Source organism: Perca flavescens, chromosome 18 (genome assembly GCF_004354835.1).
Source record: "Perca flavescens isolate YP-PL-M2 chromosome 18, PFLA_1.0, whole genome shotgun sequence".
NCBI lineage: Eukaryota > Metazoa > Chordata > Actinopteri > Perciformes > Percidae > Perca > Perca flavescens.
The window spans coordinates 30,723,102-30,740,424 of NC_041348.1; the positions used below are offsets into that span (position 1 = coordinate 30,723,102).

Consider the following 17,323-nt stretch of genomic DNA (forward strand, 5'->3'; position numbering starts at 1 on the left):
ATTCCAAGTGTCTGACAACATTATGGAAAGGATCCCTACAGAGAGAGACCTTTAAAACCTCTTTTAAGACCTTTCTGTTTAACCAGAAACCGCTCTGAAGTTGCTAGCACTTAACCCACCAGACTCCATTAAAAAAAAAAATACTGGACCAATGTAAAAGATTGTTGTTTCCATCAGTCACTTAGACACAAACACATAGGAACATAGGGTCCAGGTTGGAAAACACGGCAGTTACCCTTTAAGAGAGCCTCAGCATCACTGGATGTCAGTGGTAATCCATGAATGACCACTCACATCTCGATTTGTGTGCAGAACAAACATCACTTTGCAGACACCCTTGCATCAATGGGTACAAACAGAAACATAAGACAGTTTTTCCCCATCGTGGAAGACAAAGGATGACTGTGGTTTCCAGGCATTTATGATTTCACAACAGAAAAACTACTTTCTGTCTGTAAACTACATCATCACTCATTTATCAAGACAGCAAGGCTTCTTCAGGCTCATTTCCGGAGGAGCTACAGCCAACGTCAAGTTTCAACCGAGAGCTCAAAGTCATTAAGTGCTCTGTCGTTGTTGCTTGTGTATATCTCTGAGGCTACATCTACCATGCTACGTTTTGATTTTTTTTACAAGCGGCGTTTTGAGACAAAAACGATCTCCCTTTGTTTTCAGCGCCAGTAGCAGAACTAATCTGCGTCCATATTAACGCAACAGATTGCCTGATGTTACTCTGCGGTTGAAAATCATGGATGTATAAATTGAAAATACAGAAAATACTTTTGGAGAAAGCGACAAAAACGTGGGAAAATGTGACAAAAAAAAGCAACTAAACCTCCCAAAAAAGCGTCAAAAACATTTATTAGCTTGCAGCGACGACAATGCGGAACTTACTGAAAGGTATGTAAGCTACTTAACCGATAAAACTGACGGACGCATCAGAGAGATAGTCAGAGAGACTGTCAGATAGACGGACGCATCAGAGAGATAGTCAGAGAGACTGTCAGATAGACAGACAATCAGAGAGACAGACAGAACTGTTACTGAAAGGTCTGTAAGCTACCTAACCGATACGACGTCGTGGTTTCCATAGGTCTCGGTTTGTGTCCATCCAGACTACAAAGCAACCCCAGAGTTTTCAAACCAAAAACGGAGGCAGCAGTGTTTCCAAATGTTAAAGTTTTAGGGGCTCCGAAACGGCAGAGTAGTGTGGACGCGAGGCGTGAACGTAGAAAAAGATATTCGTTTTTAAACCAAAACACATTAGTCAAGATGTAGACTAAGACTGTACTGGTTTTCAGTCAACCAAACACAAGTTCCCCAATATAATAATAAAGAAAATTATGATTACAAAGGTACATATTTATCTGTATTTACAAGTTTGTCTACGGTTATAGTGTACCAACAAATGTATATTTTGCAGAAGAGAAGAAAAGATACAAAGTGGAATATGACATTTTGATATATTAATGCTATAATATGGAGGGAGAGAGACAAACGTATCCTCTTTAACGTGTTAAGAGGTAACAGTTTCTAAAGCAGAACGTAGTAGTGTAGATGTAGCCTCAACTAAGAGCTAAAATTCATCAAGTGCTCTGTTGCTGCCTGTGCATATCGCTGAGGTGGAGTGAAAGTGCCTCAGTTTCCTTGAGTACAAAAAAGGGGCAGAGCAGGCGAGTCCTCGAAACGGAGGTAGTTAACGGACCCATGGTGGTGCAAGTTCTTAAAGAACCCTGTTCCTGGAATGCCCGACCTTCGAGAGAAGGTGATCGCATCTCAACACCATCTCTGATAATCGTAGATTATCACATAAAGTCCATCGTAAAGATGTAGTTTTAAGTCCAGTTCAGACCAAAGACTTGTGACAAGACGAAACCTGTTTTCGAACGTTTCAGGCCCGTCTCAGCTCGACTCAAAAGAGCCGATGGCGTGGCTGCGACTCGGCTGGTGGAGTCTCCAGAGGCTGGTTTTAGAACGTAAGAGACGTCTCCTGTTTCTACAGCCAATAGAGAAGTCCGCTATAAACTATAGTAATAAAATCATCCATAATCTATTTTATTTCGGTTACAGTTATGTGTCAGCTGGTTGAAATGGCAGTTTTAAAACAGACTTAACGAGCGCCAGCAAGCGATTGGTACGTGGTGGAGAGTGATAGAGGAACTGAAAAGAGGGAGCGCAGTTAGAACAAAGCAGAGAAAGAAAACATTTTCACCGTTTCATCGCTGCTAGAAATGCAACTGTAGCAAGAATCTCACCATCACAGTCATTCATATATTCTTTTAAGACTCTACACATGATATCCAGCTGCTAACCCCCCCCGATGCTATGGAGTTAAAGCATCCTGTCTTATTGGTTGTTAGCTGGCAGGTTTCAGAACTCTGCAGATTGGCGCATTGCAAGAAGGTGCAGTAGTAACTCCTCTCATCGCACATCTTTGGTCTGAACTGGACTTAGCAGCTCAAAGAATACAACAAAAATAGCATAGAATTTCACTAAACCACTCCAAAACTTAAAACTTAAAAAAAGTGCAAAGACTTTTCCAGGAGGATGTCCATCATGAACTCCTACTCAGCAAGTCTCAAATGGCATATTTTCAGGTGTCGGGCTGGGGGAGCTTGAAAACGTTTTCTTTCTAAGAAAAGCAAGCCCATGTTTGGCTCTTGTGATTATCTTTGAACATGGCAGGTTCGGGAGAAAAAAAAAAAAAGGGCGGGAATGCCATTGGACCACTGAGTCAGTTGACCTTACCATTCCTTCCACTGGCAGCCTGCAGCGTGCAACGCCAGACGCTGGTCAGTCTTCATAGCGACACATCAGGACCGGCCTCGACCCCTTTTTCCTGCTAGTCAGGTAACAAAAGGAAGCAATTAGAGAATGGCAAACAGGATCATGTTACATCTACACACACACACATCTACAGCTTTGAGTCCCTCGCGCTCACACACACACACACACACACTCGCTCAGTATAACTGTAAAAGGGAGAACATTGTAACAAGTAAAACATGAATTTGCGTACATTAGAAGACAAAGCAGCACTCTCACAGACTGGCACGCACTCTGATTTAACATGCACGTCAATGCCTTAAAGGAGGACGACAAACAGAGATTTAACGGCCCGGATCAGATCATAAATTAAATGGTTTGGAGGTGCAGCAGGTGAGACGTGAACACGCTTAGACAGGCAGAGAGAGAAAGGGGAGGTGGGGGGGTAAAGAACAGCCATTAAGTAAACTATAAAAGCAAACTGAACAAAAACCACTACAAGCGAGTCATGCATGGCAGTTATCTCTCACAAGAGCAATCCTCTAGATAAACATGCAAGATTAGTATCCAGGCCTTCAACAGCTAGATGTAGATCCTTCTGGGACAAGGAAAAGCTTCACTTTCACGTTAATAAATCAAATTGTGCTTTTATTCCGACTAGTAACAAAGAGGACTTTATGTGACAGACTCGTAGGGGGGGCAGGGCTTACGACTGATGCTGCGTTGACAGTGAATTTGGGACACCAATTTGTGAAACATGTTTTTGGACATGAGAGGAACTCATAAGGATGAAGTATGTCACCACACATACAGAGCACTTGAGAGATGCCGACTATAGAAGTAGGTGATTTGGAATTTGATGGCATGCAAGGTGACACTGTAGCATGTGGCCAACATTGGCAAACCTTTAGTCCATTTTCTTCCACAAGGAGCCTTAAATTTGAAGGCAATTTGAAGAGAGAATTTGCCGAAACATGAATTTGCAACACAATTTGAAGTTTTTGTACACGTGTGCGTGTATTTTATTAAAGCAGACAAACAGCAAAGAATACAAGCCAAAATGTAAAGCCAAAAAATAGGACTACCGGTCCCTTTTTTTTCTTTTTTTCTTTCAATAACAAGACACGCATTACTTTGTGACAATACAAATTGTATTTTCATTTGTTTTAAATACATGTTTAGGAGACATATGCTTTGTTGCTGTTAGCTAATTAAAACATGGAAACCAGAATCTCTAAAAACATACATAAAGCTATAAGCCAAATAGACAGCTCGAGCACATATTTGCATCTAAAAATTTTTCCAAACGGTATGGGAAATCGTTAAAACGACCATCTTAAAAAAAAAAAAAAAAAAAAAAAAAAGGATAAAAAGAAAACCAGTTGCCAGAAACAGGTAGGAGTGTGACTACGGTTCGAGTCCAAGCGGATTATTAAAATATGTACAAAAAGATATCTTGCCAGATGTCACCCAATTTTGAGGAAAAAAAAAATGTAGGCAACCGTACGGGATAGAGGGCCAATCAGATCAAGTCTCTAAATAAAATGACAAAAACAAAAAACAATAAACACGTATTTTGTTATCAAAGCCCTACTGGTTTACTTCCACTGTTGCCCAAAAGAATCCTGATAAAATTCCTGGTTGTCGGATTTGTAACCGGAATAGTTACCAGAATGATCACCACCCTGGAGCGGTTGCTGAGCAATGGGTTGAGAGCCCCAGTTCTGATTATTGGTCTGGCGACGCTTGGAATCTGGCTGGTTGTACCCATCAGCTTTGCGCTTTCCTCCTACATTTCCACCGCGGCCACCCCGAGCACCACGTACCCCTCCGCGCCCTCTCGGCGGCACGCCTCCTCTTGCTCCCCGCACGCCACGGCCCGGCCCGGGCCCGCCCCGCTGGGAGAAGTTGGCCCTGCCTCTGGGTACCCCGACGCCACCACGCCCTCTGGCCGGTGAGGATCCTCCCCGGGAGCCCCGGTTGCCGCCTCGTCCTCGGCTCGGCGCCTGGAAGTCGTCGTAGCCGTAGTAGGGGTCGTCGTAGCCGCCGCGGTAGTTGTGGTAGTCATAGCCGTAGTAGTCGTAGTAGTCCTCGTAGCCGTAGTAGTCAGGGGGGTAAGCGGCATAGCCGCCCCGGTTGCCGCCTCTGCCCCGGCCTCTGACAGGAGGCGGCATGTGGGAAGGAGGAGGGTAGTAGTAATAGTCATCATACCTTAGAGAGTGTGAAAGAAAACGAGGAATAAGAATAGAGACACAATATCAGAGGATGGGATCGGGATCTTTGATCAGTTATAGGGTTGTATGGTTGCATATTGAGAAACGATAGATTGAAAACACTTTTTACATTTGGACATTTAACTATTTTTGTAATTAAAAGATGTAAAAAAGTAGGGGTGCATGATATATCGACTCAATACAGTTATCACGTTGCGCAATATTATATTGAAAGTGTCGCGATAAGTATGCAACATTTAGTTTTTAGTTTGTGTATTTTGTGGAGCGCTGCGTCCCGTCCGTTGGCTGTGCGGCTTAGTTGTGTTTGATTTAGAGCTTGAAACACCGTAATGGTCATGTTTCATTGGCCAGTTACCGTGCCACTTGCACATGTTCGTGGGTCACTATGTGACCAACCCTATGGAGCATACCACGTGTGTGCATATTTCAACAGTGTGACAGTGTAAGTGAAGAAACAGATAGAGAAAACAAACGGAACGAATCAGAAGTGAAAGAAAAGTTTTGTCCTGTTTTATTTATTTTATTCTGTCCAACCAGTAGAACAGGTCCTGTTCTGTAGACATGGTCCTTATTTATTTATTCATGTTGGACCAGTCCAATATGACCGTCAGTTGAAATAAACCTAGTGTTGTATTTGTTATCAATCTATTTTGATGCGTTCTCCCGTAACTTTTGTAATTTTACATGTTTCAAAAAAATCTAAATTAATATAGATATCGCAATATCACATTTTGTCAATATCGTGCAACTCTAATTTGGATATTAACTATTTTTGTAATTAAAGATGTAAAAAAGGGTATGTAAATTTCAAAAAAAGGATAAAAGCCAAAAAGCAATTTGCTTCCTCCCGGACAAGAGTTTTTATATAAAGAGTATTTATTTATTTTGCTTATTCTTTTGTGTGTTGTACGAAATTAACCATTTATATTTAATCTTACAATTAAAATAATTAATACATTACCCGTGCACTGAACTGCCTTGCACTATAGTTAAATCTTAAATCTCAGACTATACTGATATTTCACTATTCCTTCTCTTCAATTGTTATTGTACATTTTTGTAAACTCTACTGTATTGTTATACTATATACTTAACAGTATTTCTTTTTAAATTTCTTACTGTCCTTTGTTTTTATTCTTTATGTTCAGTAAGTGTTGTACTTTAAGAGCAAAGATTAACCGGAGTCAAATTCCTTTATTGTTTACGCAAACCTGGCCAATAAAGCTGATTCTGATTTATATATTAATTTATTCTGATCCGTTTCTTACATTTGTGTTTTGGCTGCTTGCCTCTGTTGCTTGCGCTCCTTCCTTTTCTGATCCGGTGGCTTGGCGAAGACGATCTCAATCGGCTCTCCCTCCAGCTCCTTCCCATTCATTTCTTCCAACGCCTGAGAAAAAGCAGCCAGTCGGACACATGTTAACATTCCTGAAGACTGTCTTTTAGTTCGACAATCATCACAACTTATTATTTAGATTCAGGCTGAGAAACTTAAATGTATAACAACTTCAGAAAATCCATACCTTCACTGCACCGTCCCTCTCTTCAAAGTGAATGAAGGCGTAGTCTTTGAGCTTCTTAACTCGCTCCAGTTTTCCAAACTCACTAAATGACGTCTCCAGGATCTCCTCTGTGACCCCATTGGCAAGATTTCTCACAAATAAAACCTTCACCTGCGAAGTGGACAGGAAGAAGCTCAAATTTAATGTTCATCTCTCCTCTAACAAGTTAATTATATGTGCCATAATTTGATTTTTAGGATGAATACTCCTTTATGTGAAAAAGATTGTTTATTCTTTTTAACAAAATGTTTCTAATTGCTCTTTAATGTTTTATATCAAGCACTTTGAATTGCCTGGTTGCTGAAATGTGCTATATAAATAAAGCTGCCATCCCTTTGCCTGACGTTTCCAGACATTGCGTTTACCATTCCTACTTTCAAGTTGTCGTTTTCCATCATTTAGCACGTGTAAAACTCAAGGCCCATGGTCCAAATCCGGGCCCTCGCAAATTTCGACCAGCTCACAAATCAATTTAGGTTTACCATAAACTTCGGACCGCCTAGTTGTGCATCAAACCAAAAGAAGGGAAAATGTTTGCAAACTGCTATCACATGTGGCTCAAAGCCAAATTTGGCAGATTTGCTGACTTTGAGACTCCGAAATACCCACGGAACCAACGAGTTTGCATATTCAGGCCTACTTTTGAACATGTAATCAGAATGCATTGTTTTTGCTAAATTCTATGATGACTAAAAAAACTTTTTGCTGACTTTTTAGGGCTTTATGTGAGCCAAATTGTATGTGAAAAAGATTATGAGACGCATGAGATGCAATAACTGTCAAAGACATTTAACTTTCTGATTAAATAAAATCACGTCATTAAACAATACATGTCTTGACAGGGCTTGGTGCAGAGCGGTCCCCTACCAATAGGAAGGTTGGTGGTTCGATCCCTGGCCCTGCAGTCCAATGTCGATGTAGCAAGACACTGAACCCCAGAATGTGTGTGAATGTCCATCTGATGAGCATGTGGCACCTTATACGGCAGCCTCGGCCACGGTGTACGAATGTGTGTGAATCGTTTATCTGACAGTCCTTTTACATTTACATTTGATGGCCCTGCAGGGGCCTGACACCCCTGACATAGCGTCACACTCATTGAAGCTCACCTTGGCCATGACCTCTGGGTCGGGATCTTCGATGGGATCGGCCCACTCCACCGTCACCACGTTACCCCAAACCTTCACCTTGCCGCTCATTAGCCGGCGACGAGCCTGAGCGGCCGTTTTGTGGTCTTCGTACTCCAGGAAGCAGAAGCCTCGGTTCTTCTTTTTGTCGTCGGGTTGATGGTAAAGTATGACATCACTGAGGCCCTCTGTAAGAAGACAGAAACAAGACAGATTTTCGGAATTTAAAAACTGCAGCAGGGGCGGCATTACAGAACACAATTACATGAATCTATATAAAAAAAAAAAAGGTTTTTACCTGTGACTTTACCAAACTCTTCAACAATCTGTTCCTTTGTTTTACTCTTGGGAATGGAGCCAACGAATAGCCTGTTGTTGGCGACAGATATACACACCCCAATGTGCTTGCCAGGGCGGATCTCATGATTATTGCACTGTGAACAAAAGCGGGGGAAAACATATCAGCCATATATCAGGGTTTTTCCTGACTCAGAACAGGCCTCTTGGGGGGGTCATTTCTGACAATTCGACAAACAAGCATGTCTATTATGCTTGAGTAAATCAAACCCCAATCAACAAAACTGCTTAAAAAAAAAAAAAAAAAAAAAAGTAGTATTAATATCTAAATATTAGTCCGTACAGATCACCTGGAGAGTCGGACACCGCCAGACTCGACAGTAAAACTGAGATTAGCGCTTGTACTTAAGTTTATGTTCTGCTTGTTTAACAGTTTTTATTTAAATAGCTATTTTCAGGCTTCTAGATTATTGTTAGTGGCAAATTTAAGACCATTATAAATTAAATTTAAGACCTATATCATGACATACAAGTTTAGCCGATTCTGGACTCTGATATTGATTTTGTGTGTGTGTGTGTGTGTGTGTGTATGTATATGTATATATGTATATATATATATATATATATATATATATATATATATGTGTATGTATGTATATATATATAAAATTATATAATATATTAAATTTTTATATATATATATATATATATATATATATATATATATATATATATATATATATATATATAGCTAAAAAATTTAATCCGTTTCGAATGAGAGTCATGTGCTATTGCAATATAAATATAATTTAAATTGCATGTTCTCATTTGTATTCGTAATTCAGCAAATTATATTTGGAGTAGGGAAAGAAAAAATAAAAAAAAGAGAAAAAAATAAAACCTACATTGTAAAGCATGGCAGGAGCATTTCAATGAGAAAATGTAGACCCGTTTGAAATGACTTAAGACCTAGAACACAATTCCTCAGCGAATTGAAGACTTTTTAAGGCCTAAAATTTAGATTTTAAAATTTTAGACTTTTTAAGACCCCGTGGAAACCCTGAGTGGAGTATGCAGGAACTTTATGCACACACAAGTTGCTTGGCTGCAAAATAGAAACTAGTTCAGTCCAACTTCTGTTCCCTAGAAGAGAAGACTGTTCTGCTGAACAGTGCATTCCTGACAAACTCACTGATAGGTTGGATATTTCAGCCTACATGTTTAAAATGTATTTTATATCTTGTATGTAGGGTACTACACAAGAAGGTTTGTCTGGGGGCAAACTTTACCCACAAGAATGTGTAAATCTATTATGAGTTTGGGTACAACTGTCACAGAGGAATTGGAGCCAGGAATGTGGGAATCTATTAGAAGCACGTGCCATAAAAAGGTTCAGTTTAAGAGTAAACTTGTGCGGTGACATAGCTATCTCATGCTGTGTGAGCACAAAAAGAGTTTAAAAGGGATCCATTTCTATGTACATGTTGGTCACCCTTGAGCAGACACTCACCAGCTTCACAGCCTCCTGGGCGGCTTCTTTAGTGCAGAACGTGACGAAGGCGTAGCCCCTGTTCAGGCCACTGAGTGGGTCCATCATTAACCTCAGGTCCCAGATGGGTCCAGCCTTCTCAAAGAGGGGAACCAGCTCGTCTTCAAACAAGTCGCGGGGAATCTTCCCGACAAAAATCTAGGGAGGGAAAAAAACAAAACAAAGATTCACACATCACACTTACAGACTCCACTGCCTCTTTATATGAAGCAGAAAGAAATGAAGCTTTTAATGAGAATAGCATTCATAAGAATGTGATCTTAGTGAATTTGTTTCCTTTAAATAAAAATGAGTGTAGTCATTGCAATTTTATTGTTTAACATATCTGCATGTATTAAATCTAGTGGCTTCTTATACATTTTAGCCGCTTAAAAAGGTGCTCGAAGCGATGTCACGCGGTTTTTAGGCTACAAAAGTTTTTTTGTCACATACAGCAAACATCTCACTATCCACTAGCTGACTGTCCCCTGAACACACTGTAAAAAACACACGGCCTCTGTAGACAGCCCAGACTCCATAAACGGAAACAAAAACAAACTACTAAGGAGGATTTGGGGGTGGAGGGTTAGTGCACAGAAGCACAGAAGGGAGGGGGAGGGATGAGGAGGAGTGAGGTGCGAGCTAGCCCTTGTTGTTAGACAATACTGCGAATGTCAAGAAGTAACGTGACCCAACATTGCTTAGAGCACCTTTAAAAGCTGACAGAAGCAAGCAAGGTAAAGTTCATAGTTGACTTTAGATCAATGCAAAGTTCAACTAACATTTCACTATCCTTTCTTTCATTTAAACAGTCTGTATAGACTAAATGTAATAAGTTGTTCAAACAATCACTTTTGTACTAACTTATGCAGTTCCCAAATCCACAGTAAAACATTGTTTACAAGGTCTAGCAAAAGGAACTTCATCATTTGAAGTGATATGCAAAATATTTGCAGTTAACATCCCAGAAGTCAGCATTGCTTAATGTCTGAAAGTGAAACATTCTAATACTATTCTTCTAGTCTTTATATCTTTGTTGAGCAAAAGACCAGATGAAAACTATTTGCTTCCAGTCAAAGAAAACCGGTTCAGTTTTTAACCCTGGCTGACTCTTTGATTTACGTGACAATGTGTACCTCTGTTCCAACGTTGGGTTGGGCGCCCGTGTACACAGACTCAGGTGGGGGCCCGCCATACTTTCGTTGGCCTGTTGTTACATCGAGTGTGTAGTTGGTTCTGTCCAGGAGTTCCTTGATTTTGGCCTCATCTGGTCCTTTAGTGGAGTCTGAAACTTTAGTCCCTTGTTTCTCCCTCTGTCTGTAAGTCTTCATCACCCCACAGAGAAAGGCACTTTTGTTCTGGAAAAGAAAAGAACCAAGTTATAAATTTCATGGTGGTGTAGCCTGGGAAAACCCTGACAAACTTTGGGCAAATTTGAGATTTGCTCTGCAAGTCTGGTCAAGAGCCCATTCAAGCCAATTTCCAATCACAACCGTTAAATAAATTACCTTTTTAAGGTTATAGCACACAACAGGGTTCAACAATAAGGTTGCCCGATGGCCCGGGGCCAGTAAAAGGCCACGTGGGGCAAGTTAATATAACAGTCGCCTGTTTGGGCATCATTGTATTGTAAATCATTTTATTTAAATGTGCCGTTGGCCAATCAAGAATTGCGTTAGAGGCCTTTGACAATCCTTTTTATTTATTTATTTTTTTACACTTTTGGTACTTTCAACATTTTACTTTTATTTCAGTTTATTTGCATTTTTCGATATTTAGATTATTTTTTTCGACACTTCGAAACTCCCCCCAAAAAAAAAAAAACAAAAAAAAACAGTCAGGCCAGTATAATTTTTTTTGCTAGCCCGACCGGACATGTGAGGGAAAAAAAAACCTTAGCATTGAACTCTATACAACATAGACGGTTCTAAAAAACATTTGAACAAAGTAGGGCTGCTCCCTCTTAGTCAATTAATCGGTCGTTTTGGTCTTAGTCAACTTAGATTTCTTTAGTCCATTAGTCATGTTTGATGCTGAATGACTTCTTTCCAAGAAACGTACGAGCACATCTCTGGTAAACACAAGAATTAAAAAGCGGTGCTTTTAGCACGACTCTTTACGGAGAAACTCAAATTTACAGATCTGTTGATTAAATCAACTAATCGATTATTCGATACAACTGAATGAGCGTTAGTCGACTAAGAATTTCTTCAATCGAGCACAGCCCTAGAACAAAGACCCGTTTGTCTTTCAGATGATTAAACTTACTTGCACATGTGACAGGTCACTCTCTTTGAACTGGAGCAGCACTTGCAGGGCTCCGTCCTCATTGAATTCTTTCAAAGCTTCAAGAGCCCTTTCGTCTAGGTCACTATGTGCTACCAGGCCTGATGAGCACAACAACAAAAACATAGTAAATATGGTGTAAAAGGGAAGATGAAGACACAATCATCTGGACAGGTTAGCACTGAGAAAAACAAAAAAAGGACATGAGGCAGAGGCAGACAGAGGCTTAATAAAAAAAAATGGGTCTGCACCAGAAGGAACTAAAGAGAATAAAATCTGAAAGCACAATGCCCTGATTGCATCCAAGTTTCATTACGCATACTAACGTGTTGCAATACAAACAATATCCTCAAGACTCAAATCAAAATGACAGTTTTATGGAAACAAGTAACAGAGACAGTGTTTTCCCTGGGTTTGTGGGAGACTTATGACATATTTGGCAGAAGGGTTTAGGGGTACCTCAAGAACCTTTAAGGTTTTTCAAATAAAAAAAAGAAGCAATTAAGACATTGTTTCTGGACCATTATTATCACCATATCTGTGCCTAAAATGTTGGAAAAGCTAGAGCAGATCATAAATAATTAACACTCAAAAAGCTTAAAGACAAATCTGACTACAATGATTAGATTTGAGTATATCCGAGTGTCATGTATTAATAGGCCATTTTCACAGCAGACATGTTGACATGTCATAGTAGGAAAAGCACATTAACAGATGTATTCAAAACCATTACTGATGGCTACATTCCACTTAGGAGAGACCCTGGTATTGAACCATTACTGAAGCTACATTCTGTCATCGCAATATCAACTGGCGGAATATACATATCGCTAAAGACAAGATTTTATGTGTTAGTTGAAAATCAGTAGAAAACGGCACTTTAAATGTATGTGTCATTGTTTTATAGTATTCCCTGTCATTGTCAATTCAATGTTTCATTTGTTCAATAAAAGAAAGTTGGAATGATTATTTGTTTTAAATTCAACAAGCAATTTGTTGTATTTTAAAAGAATACTAAAAGCAACAGAAAGGCCGAACCGAGTACACTCTAATATCTTTTAATTAATCACAAGTAATATCGCTGTTGCGATATTCAACAACGTTATCGCATATTTTCCTCATATCGTGCAGCCCTAGATCTGAGTATATCAGAGTGTCATTTAGTTAGTTTTGATGCTTTGGATGCTGAGGAACAGCAGCCATAAACGGCCCGGGTGCCGTACCTTAACCCTCCTGTTGTCCTCGGGTCAAGTCTGACTCCTTTAAGTTTTCAATATCAGAAATGTGGGTTTCTTTCAACAAAATTGCCCAAAAATAACATTGATCGTTCAACGCAGTGCTCTTCGCAATTAAAATGTTTAAAAAACGTCAAAGAATGTTGACTAAAATGACAAAAGTGTCAAAAAACACTGAAAAAAAGCAACTAAAGGCATAAAAAAAAAAAAAAAAAAAAAAAAAAAAAAAAAAAAAAAAAGACTAGAAAACAGCAGAATAAAGCTTTGAAAAAAAAAAAGCATCAAAAACAGCCGTCCTTCCTGAAGAAAATGTTACATTTTCACCCCAAAAAAGCACCCGTTTTTTTGCACAGTTTCTCTTACTAGCCCATTTATCACGTCTGCACGGTATTAGGAAGATATGCGATAACGATATAAGTTGCGATAAATCAACGAGATATTAAAGTGTTCTCAGTTCTGCTAAAATACAACCAATTGCTTGTTGGATTTAATGAATAATGAAAGGAAATAATTTCCAACATCGTTTTATTGATCAAATTAAACATAGAATTGAATATAAAAAGGCAGCACTAAAAAAAAAAAAGAACAGTTACATTTTAAAGTGCTGTTTTCTGCTGATATTTTCTTCCAACTAAAAAGAGTGTCTTTTGCGATGCGGTACTGCGCCGGTTGATATCGCGATTGACAATTAAAAAAAAAAACTAGTATATCGTGCAGCTCTAAAACTCGGCCCCGGGTGCTGCTCCTTAACCCTTACAATGGTCTGGAAAACCCTGAGATATGCAGTTAGGTGTTAAAAATACTTCAACCCAACAGCTTTTCTATCAACCACTAATGTTTAGGTTAACTGTGCTGAAGAACATCCCCGTGGCTCCTGATCAAAGAGGACAATTCACCTGCTGCCAGCGGACAGCTGCTCTATTGTTTGTGCCGATGTCACGGTAGCACCAGATGGCTTCCATCTACATTTCTTGGCTACACCCATTCTTTTACCTACACAATCCAGTTTCTATATTTTATAATAGCATGGCAGCACTTAACGTGTAGCAACTTTTTTCAATTTGCAGCAGAAGAAACGTTCTTCTGTGATACACAAATAGTAAATATATATGTGTGGGTCTATATCCAATAACCAAGACTGTGTGCGAGTGGCCATTGGTGTGCTTAAGTAGCTTTTGGACAAGAATGTCACTTAAAGACGAATTCGATAAAGCCTGCTTTAGATCCATAGTTTACTCCATGGAGATACAAACTTAAAGGTTGGATCAAATCATTGTTGGTTCTGGTCTTTTCATGGGATTTGTTGACATACGAAAATCACCAGCCTTATCCTTAAAGGGGAACAAAAGGGTAGACTTTCATGGCTACTCCGCATCTCTCAGACGAGTCGTGTATGTCAACATTGCAGTGACGCCTTACATTTGTATGAACACAAGAGACAAATGGCAGAACACACACCCCGCATAGATTCAACTTCTGCTGCTTACCTGCTACGTAAAGTTCATCCAGCTTCTCAGCAACATTTTGAGGTAAACCAGCCTCCAGTAAAGCTGGGAAGTGTTCTGAGCGGGTCACCTCTGCCTCTGTGGTAGTGTCCATTGGTTCCTCCGTACCATTCCCATTTACATGATCTGTGGCCATGTCTCCAGACATCTGTGCGGATGAGATTATAGCAGAGTTACCCAACAACAGTAGCAGTTACAAGAGCAGCAACAACAACAACAACAAGGTAGCTGGGCGGTTTGGCGCCATCGTTCAAGTCTGGACACCATTCACAAACTGTTAACAGTTATCGTTACGTGAGTAGAGAGTGTTTAGTCATTGTTATATGCACACAAATTACAAAAGCTGACGTTTAACATTCACAGTGAACAGTTATTTTGTATGTTTAAATTCGTTTTCTGTATTTATTGTTAATTTCATATTAATGTTTTAAGATATTAGGCTCCATTCAAAGACGCTCATTAAAAAGTACGAAAAGAAAACCATAAGTAAAGACAGTAAGGTAAGGCCTTAAATAATGCAGAAATGTAAATGCATGTATAGGGATACAATATAACCTCTATATAATACACTAATGTAAAAAGGGATGTAATGTTAACGTGAGTAAAAGTGTGCTCAGTAACGTTACACGCGCACAGTCCGAAACCCGTTAACTTTAAGGTCTGACAATCATTGAGTAGGGCAGTAATGCAGTTCGCGTTACCCTGGCAGCTAAACAAAATAAATATAGGGCTCATAATCTTCGGCTAACGTTAATTGCAGCTCGTTTTCCAAACATCCACCACGCCTCTGTTAGCTAACGTTGGCTAGCTGCACGGGCTCGTGCAGAGCACAGGCCTTGGTCGGTCTCTCTCTCACGCTCACACACACACACATATATATATATATATATATATATATAGACACATATACACACCCACACACAGCTCTGTTAGCTAACGTTAGCTAGCTGCACGGGCTCGTGCAGAGCACAGGCCCCCGGTCTCCGCGTGTAGATAGAAGCAAACTGAATGATGGTGCAGTTAAAAAATAAACGTCAGATCTTAATCTATACGGGCATTTTGTTTTGCTTTCTAAATTTGGTGCTAATGCTCCATGGATACCACCATACTGCATAACCTTTTAGTCAAAGCGGGCCCATTTTTCAAAATGCCGGCTAGCCGTGTAAACTAGCTGCTATGTAGCTGACACTGACCGCTAGCTCAACAACAAAACACAGCGTGTTTCCGTAGTATACCGACAGCTCGGTGCTACGTACCATGCGAATCTTAACTTGGGTGCACGGTGCTTATCCGCCGTGTTGAATGTGCTTCAAATAAAGGAAAATATTCACGCCCGGTGCTTTTCAGGTTGATTTCTTTACTCCCGGTGAAACAAAATGGCGACGACGTAACGTCGCGATCTCTGATTCTGGCCTGCGCGTAAGGGGTTTCCTAGATTGCTTCTCACGGGCTGCTCAGTTTAATTTACATCCGGTTATCTTTTACCAAAGTAAAAGCATATTTTACCAAAGTCAAAGCATATTTTACCAAAGTAAAAGTAACCCCAATTTTACTGCTTTTTAATGTGAATTCAAGAAATATATTAAGTTTTTTCAAACGTATAGACACTAAAGAAATGTTTAAAAAAAACTGTCATACTGTATGGTGAACTTTTAGAAGAATAATGTATTTCGTTTTGTCTCATATTGTAATTTTATATTGTTTATTCATAACATAAGATAGGATAGACTTTATTAATCCCACATTGGGGACATTCCTGTGCTACAGCAGCTCAAAAGAAAAAAATGTACACACATCAGAATAACACAAATACACATTAAGTAGACATAGGAGAAAAAATATACATAAAGTAGAAGAAATAGAAAAAAATAGAATTAGTTATTTATAATAATAGTAATAAAACAAACATATTTACACAATAAAAACCCTTATATGAACAGACAGTATATAAGATATACAGATGAGTAAGGTGCAGATGCATAGTAATGACATATTGCACAGTTGGAGGTGACACAGAGTAATAAATAAATAAGCATAGTGCAGAATATTGTCCAGTGATGGCTCATATTGCAGAAACAGCTAGCAGTGCTACATTATGATGTTGTATTAAAGAGTGACTGCTGCTGGAATGAAGGACCTGCAGTAGCACTGAGGGTGCAGCAGTCTGCTGCTGAAGGAGCTGCTCAGGGAACTCCCAGTCTCGTGTAGGGGGTGAGAGCTGTTGTCGGTGATTGAGGCCAGCCTGGCTAACATCCCCCCCCCCCCCACCTCCTCTATGGTGTCCAGAAGGCAGACCAGACCAGAGCTAGCCCTCTTCACCAGTCTGTTGAGTCTTTTCCTGTCCCTCTCTGTGCTCCCAGCTCCCCAGCAGGCTACTGCATAAAAGATTGCAGACGCAACCACAGTGTCATAAAAAGTTTTTTATTTTAACAGAGTCCTGCACGCACCAAAAGGACCTCAGTCTCCTCAGCAGGTGGAGACAGCTTTGGCCCTTTTTGTACAGGAAGTCTGTGTTTTTGGACCAGTCCAGTTTATTGGTGAGGTGAACACCCAGGTATTTGTATAATTCCTTTGGCCTCCTGCCAAAGTCAACCAATATCTCCTTTGTCTTGCTGGCATTGATGTGAAGGTGGTTTGACTCACACCAGATGACAAAGTCCCCAATGACCTCCCAGTATTTGAGCGAGCACTTCATCCCTAGACATAAATTTTTGTTATTAACAACATTATTTATTTATTTATTTAAAGTTATATTATTGGATCATTTGAGTATGTGTCGATCT

At 39.8% G+C, this 17,323-nt stretch overlaps 1 protein-coding gene across 4 annotated transcripts; it reads right to left on the reverse strand.

Moving 5' to 3' along the window:
• Positions 1-977: 977 nt before the first annotated feature.
• LOC114573130 (heterogeneous nuclear ribonucleoprotein Q) lies at positions 978-15,977 on the reverse strand. Of its 4 annotated transcripts, none has more exons than XM_028605079.1 (11): positions 15,797-15,977; positions 14,523-14,688; positions 11,783-11,901; positions 10,651-10,872; positions 9,497-9,673; positions 7,988-8,123; positions 7,672-7,877; positions 6,524-6,673; positions 6,269-6,390; positions 4,593-4,977; positions 978-2,839 (listed from the first exon to the last, which is right to left on the reverse strand). In XM_028605079.1, the coding sequence occupies exons 1-11, from the start codon at positions 15,797-15,799 to the stop codon at positions 2,801-2,803; spliced, it is 1,725 nt and encodes a 574-aa protein (XP_028460880.1). In that variant the 5' UTR covers positions 15,800-15,977; the 3' UTR covers positions 978-2,800. The 4 variants fall into 4 exon arrangements, with proteins under 4 accessions (XP_028460880.1, XP_028460879.1, XP_028460878.1 ...); XM_028605078.1 differs by having other exon boundaries at positions 978-2,842; XM_028605077.1 differs by lacking the exon at positions 978-2,839 and having other exon boundaries at positions 3,758-4,977; positions 6,290-6,390.
• Between the last annotated feature and the right edge of the window lie 1,346 nt (positions 15,978-17,323).

Bases quoted from the DNA above. Each gene is read 5' to 3' on its own strand.
- LOC114573130 (XM_028605076.1), bottom strand. The intron at 10,873-11,782 runs GTAAGTTTAATC...TTTCTTTTCCAG, and splicing joins GTGACCTGTCACATGTGCAA to AACAAAAGTGCCTTTCTCTG. The intron at 6,674-7,671 runs GTGAGCTTCAAT...TCCACTTCGCAG, and splicing joins ACCCAGAGGTCATGGCCAAG to GTGAAGGTTTTATTTGTGAG.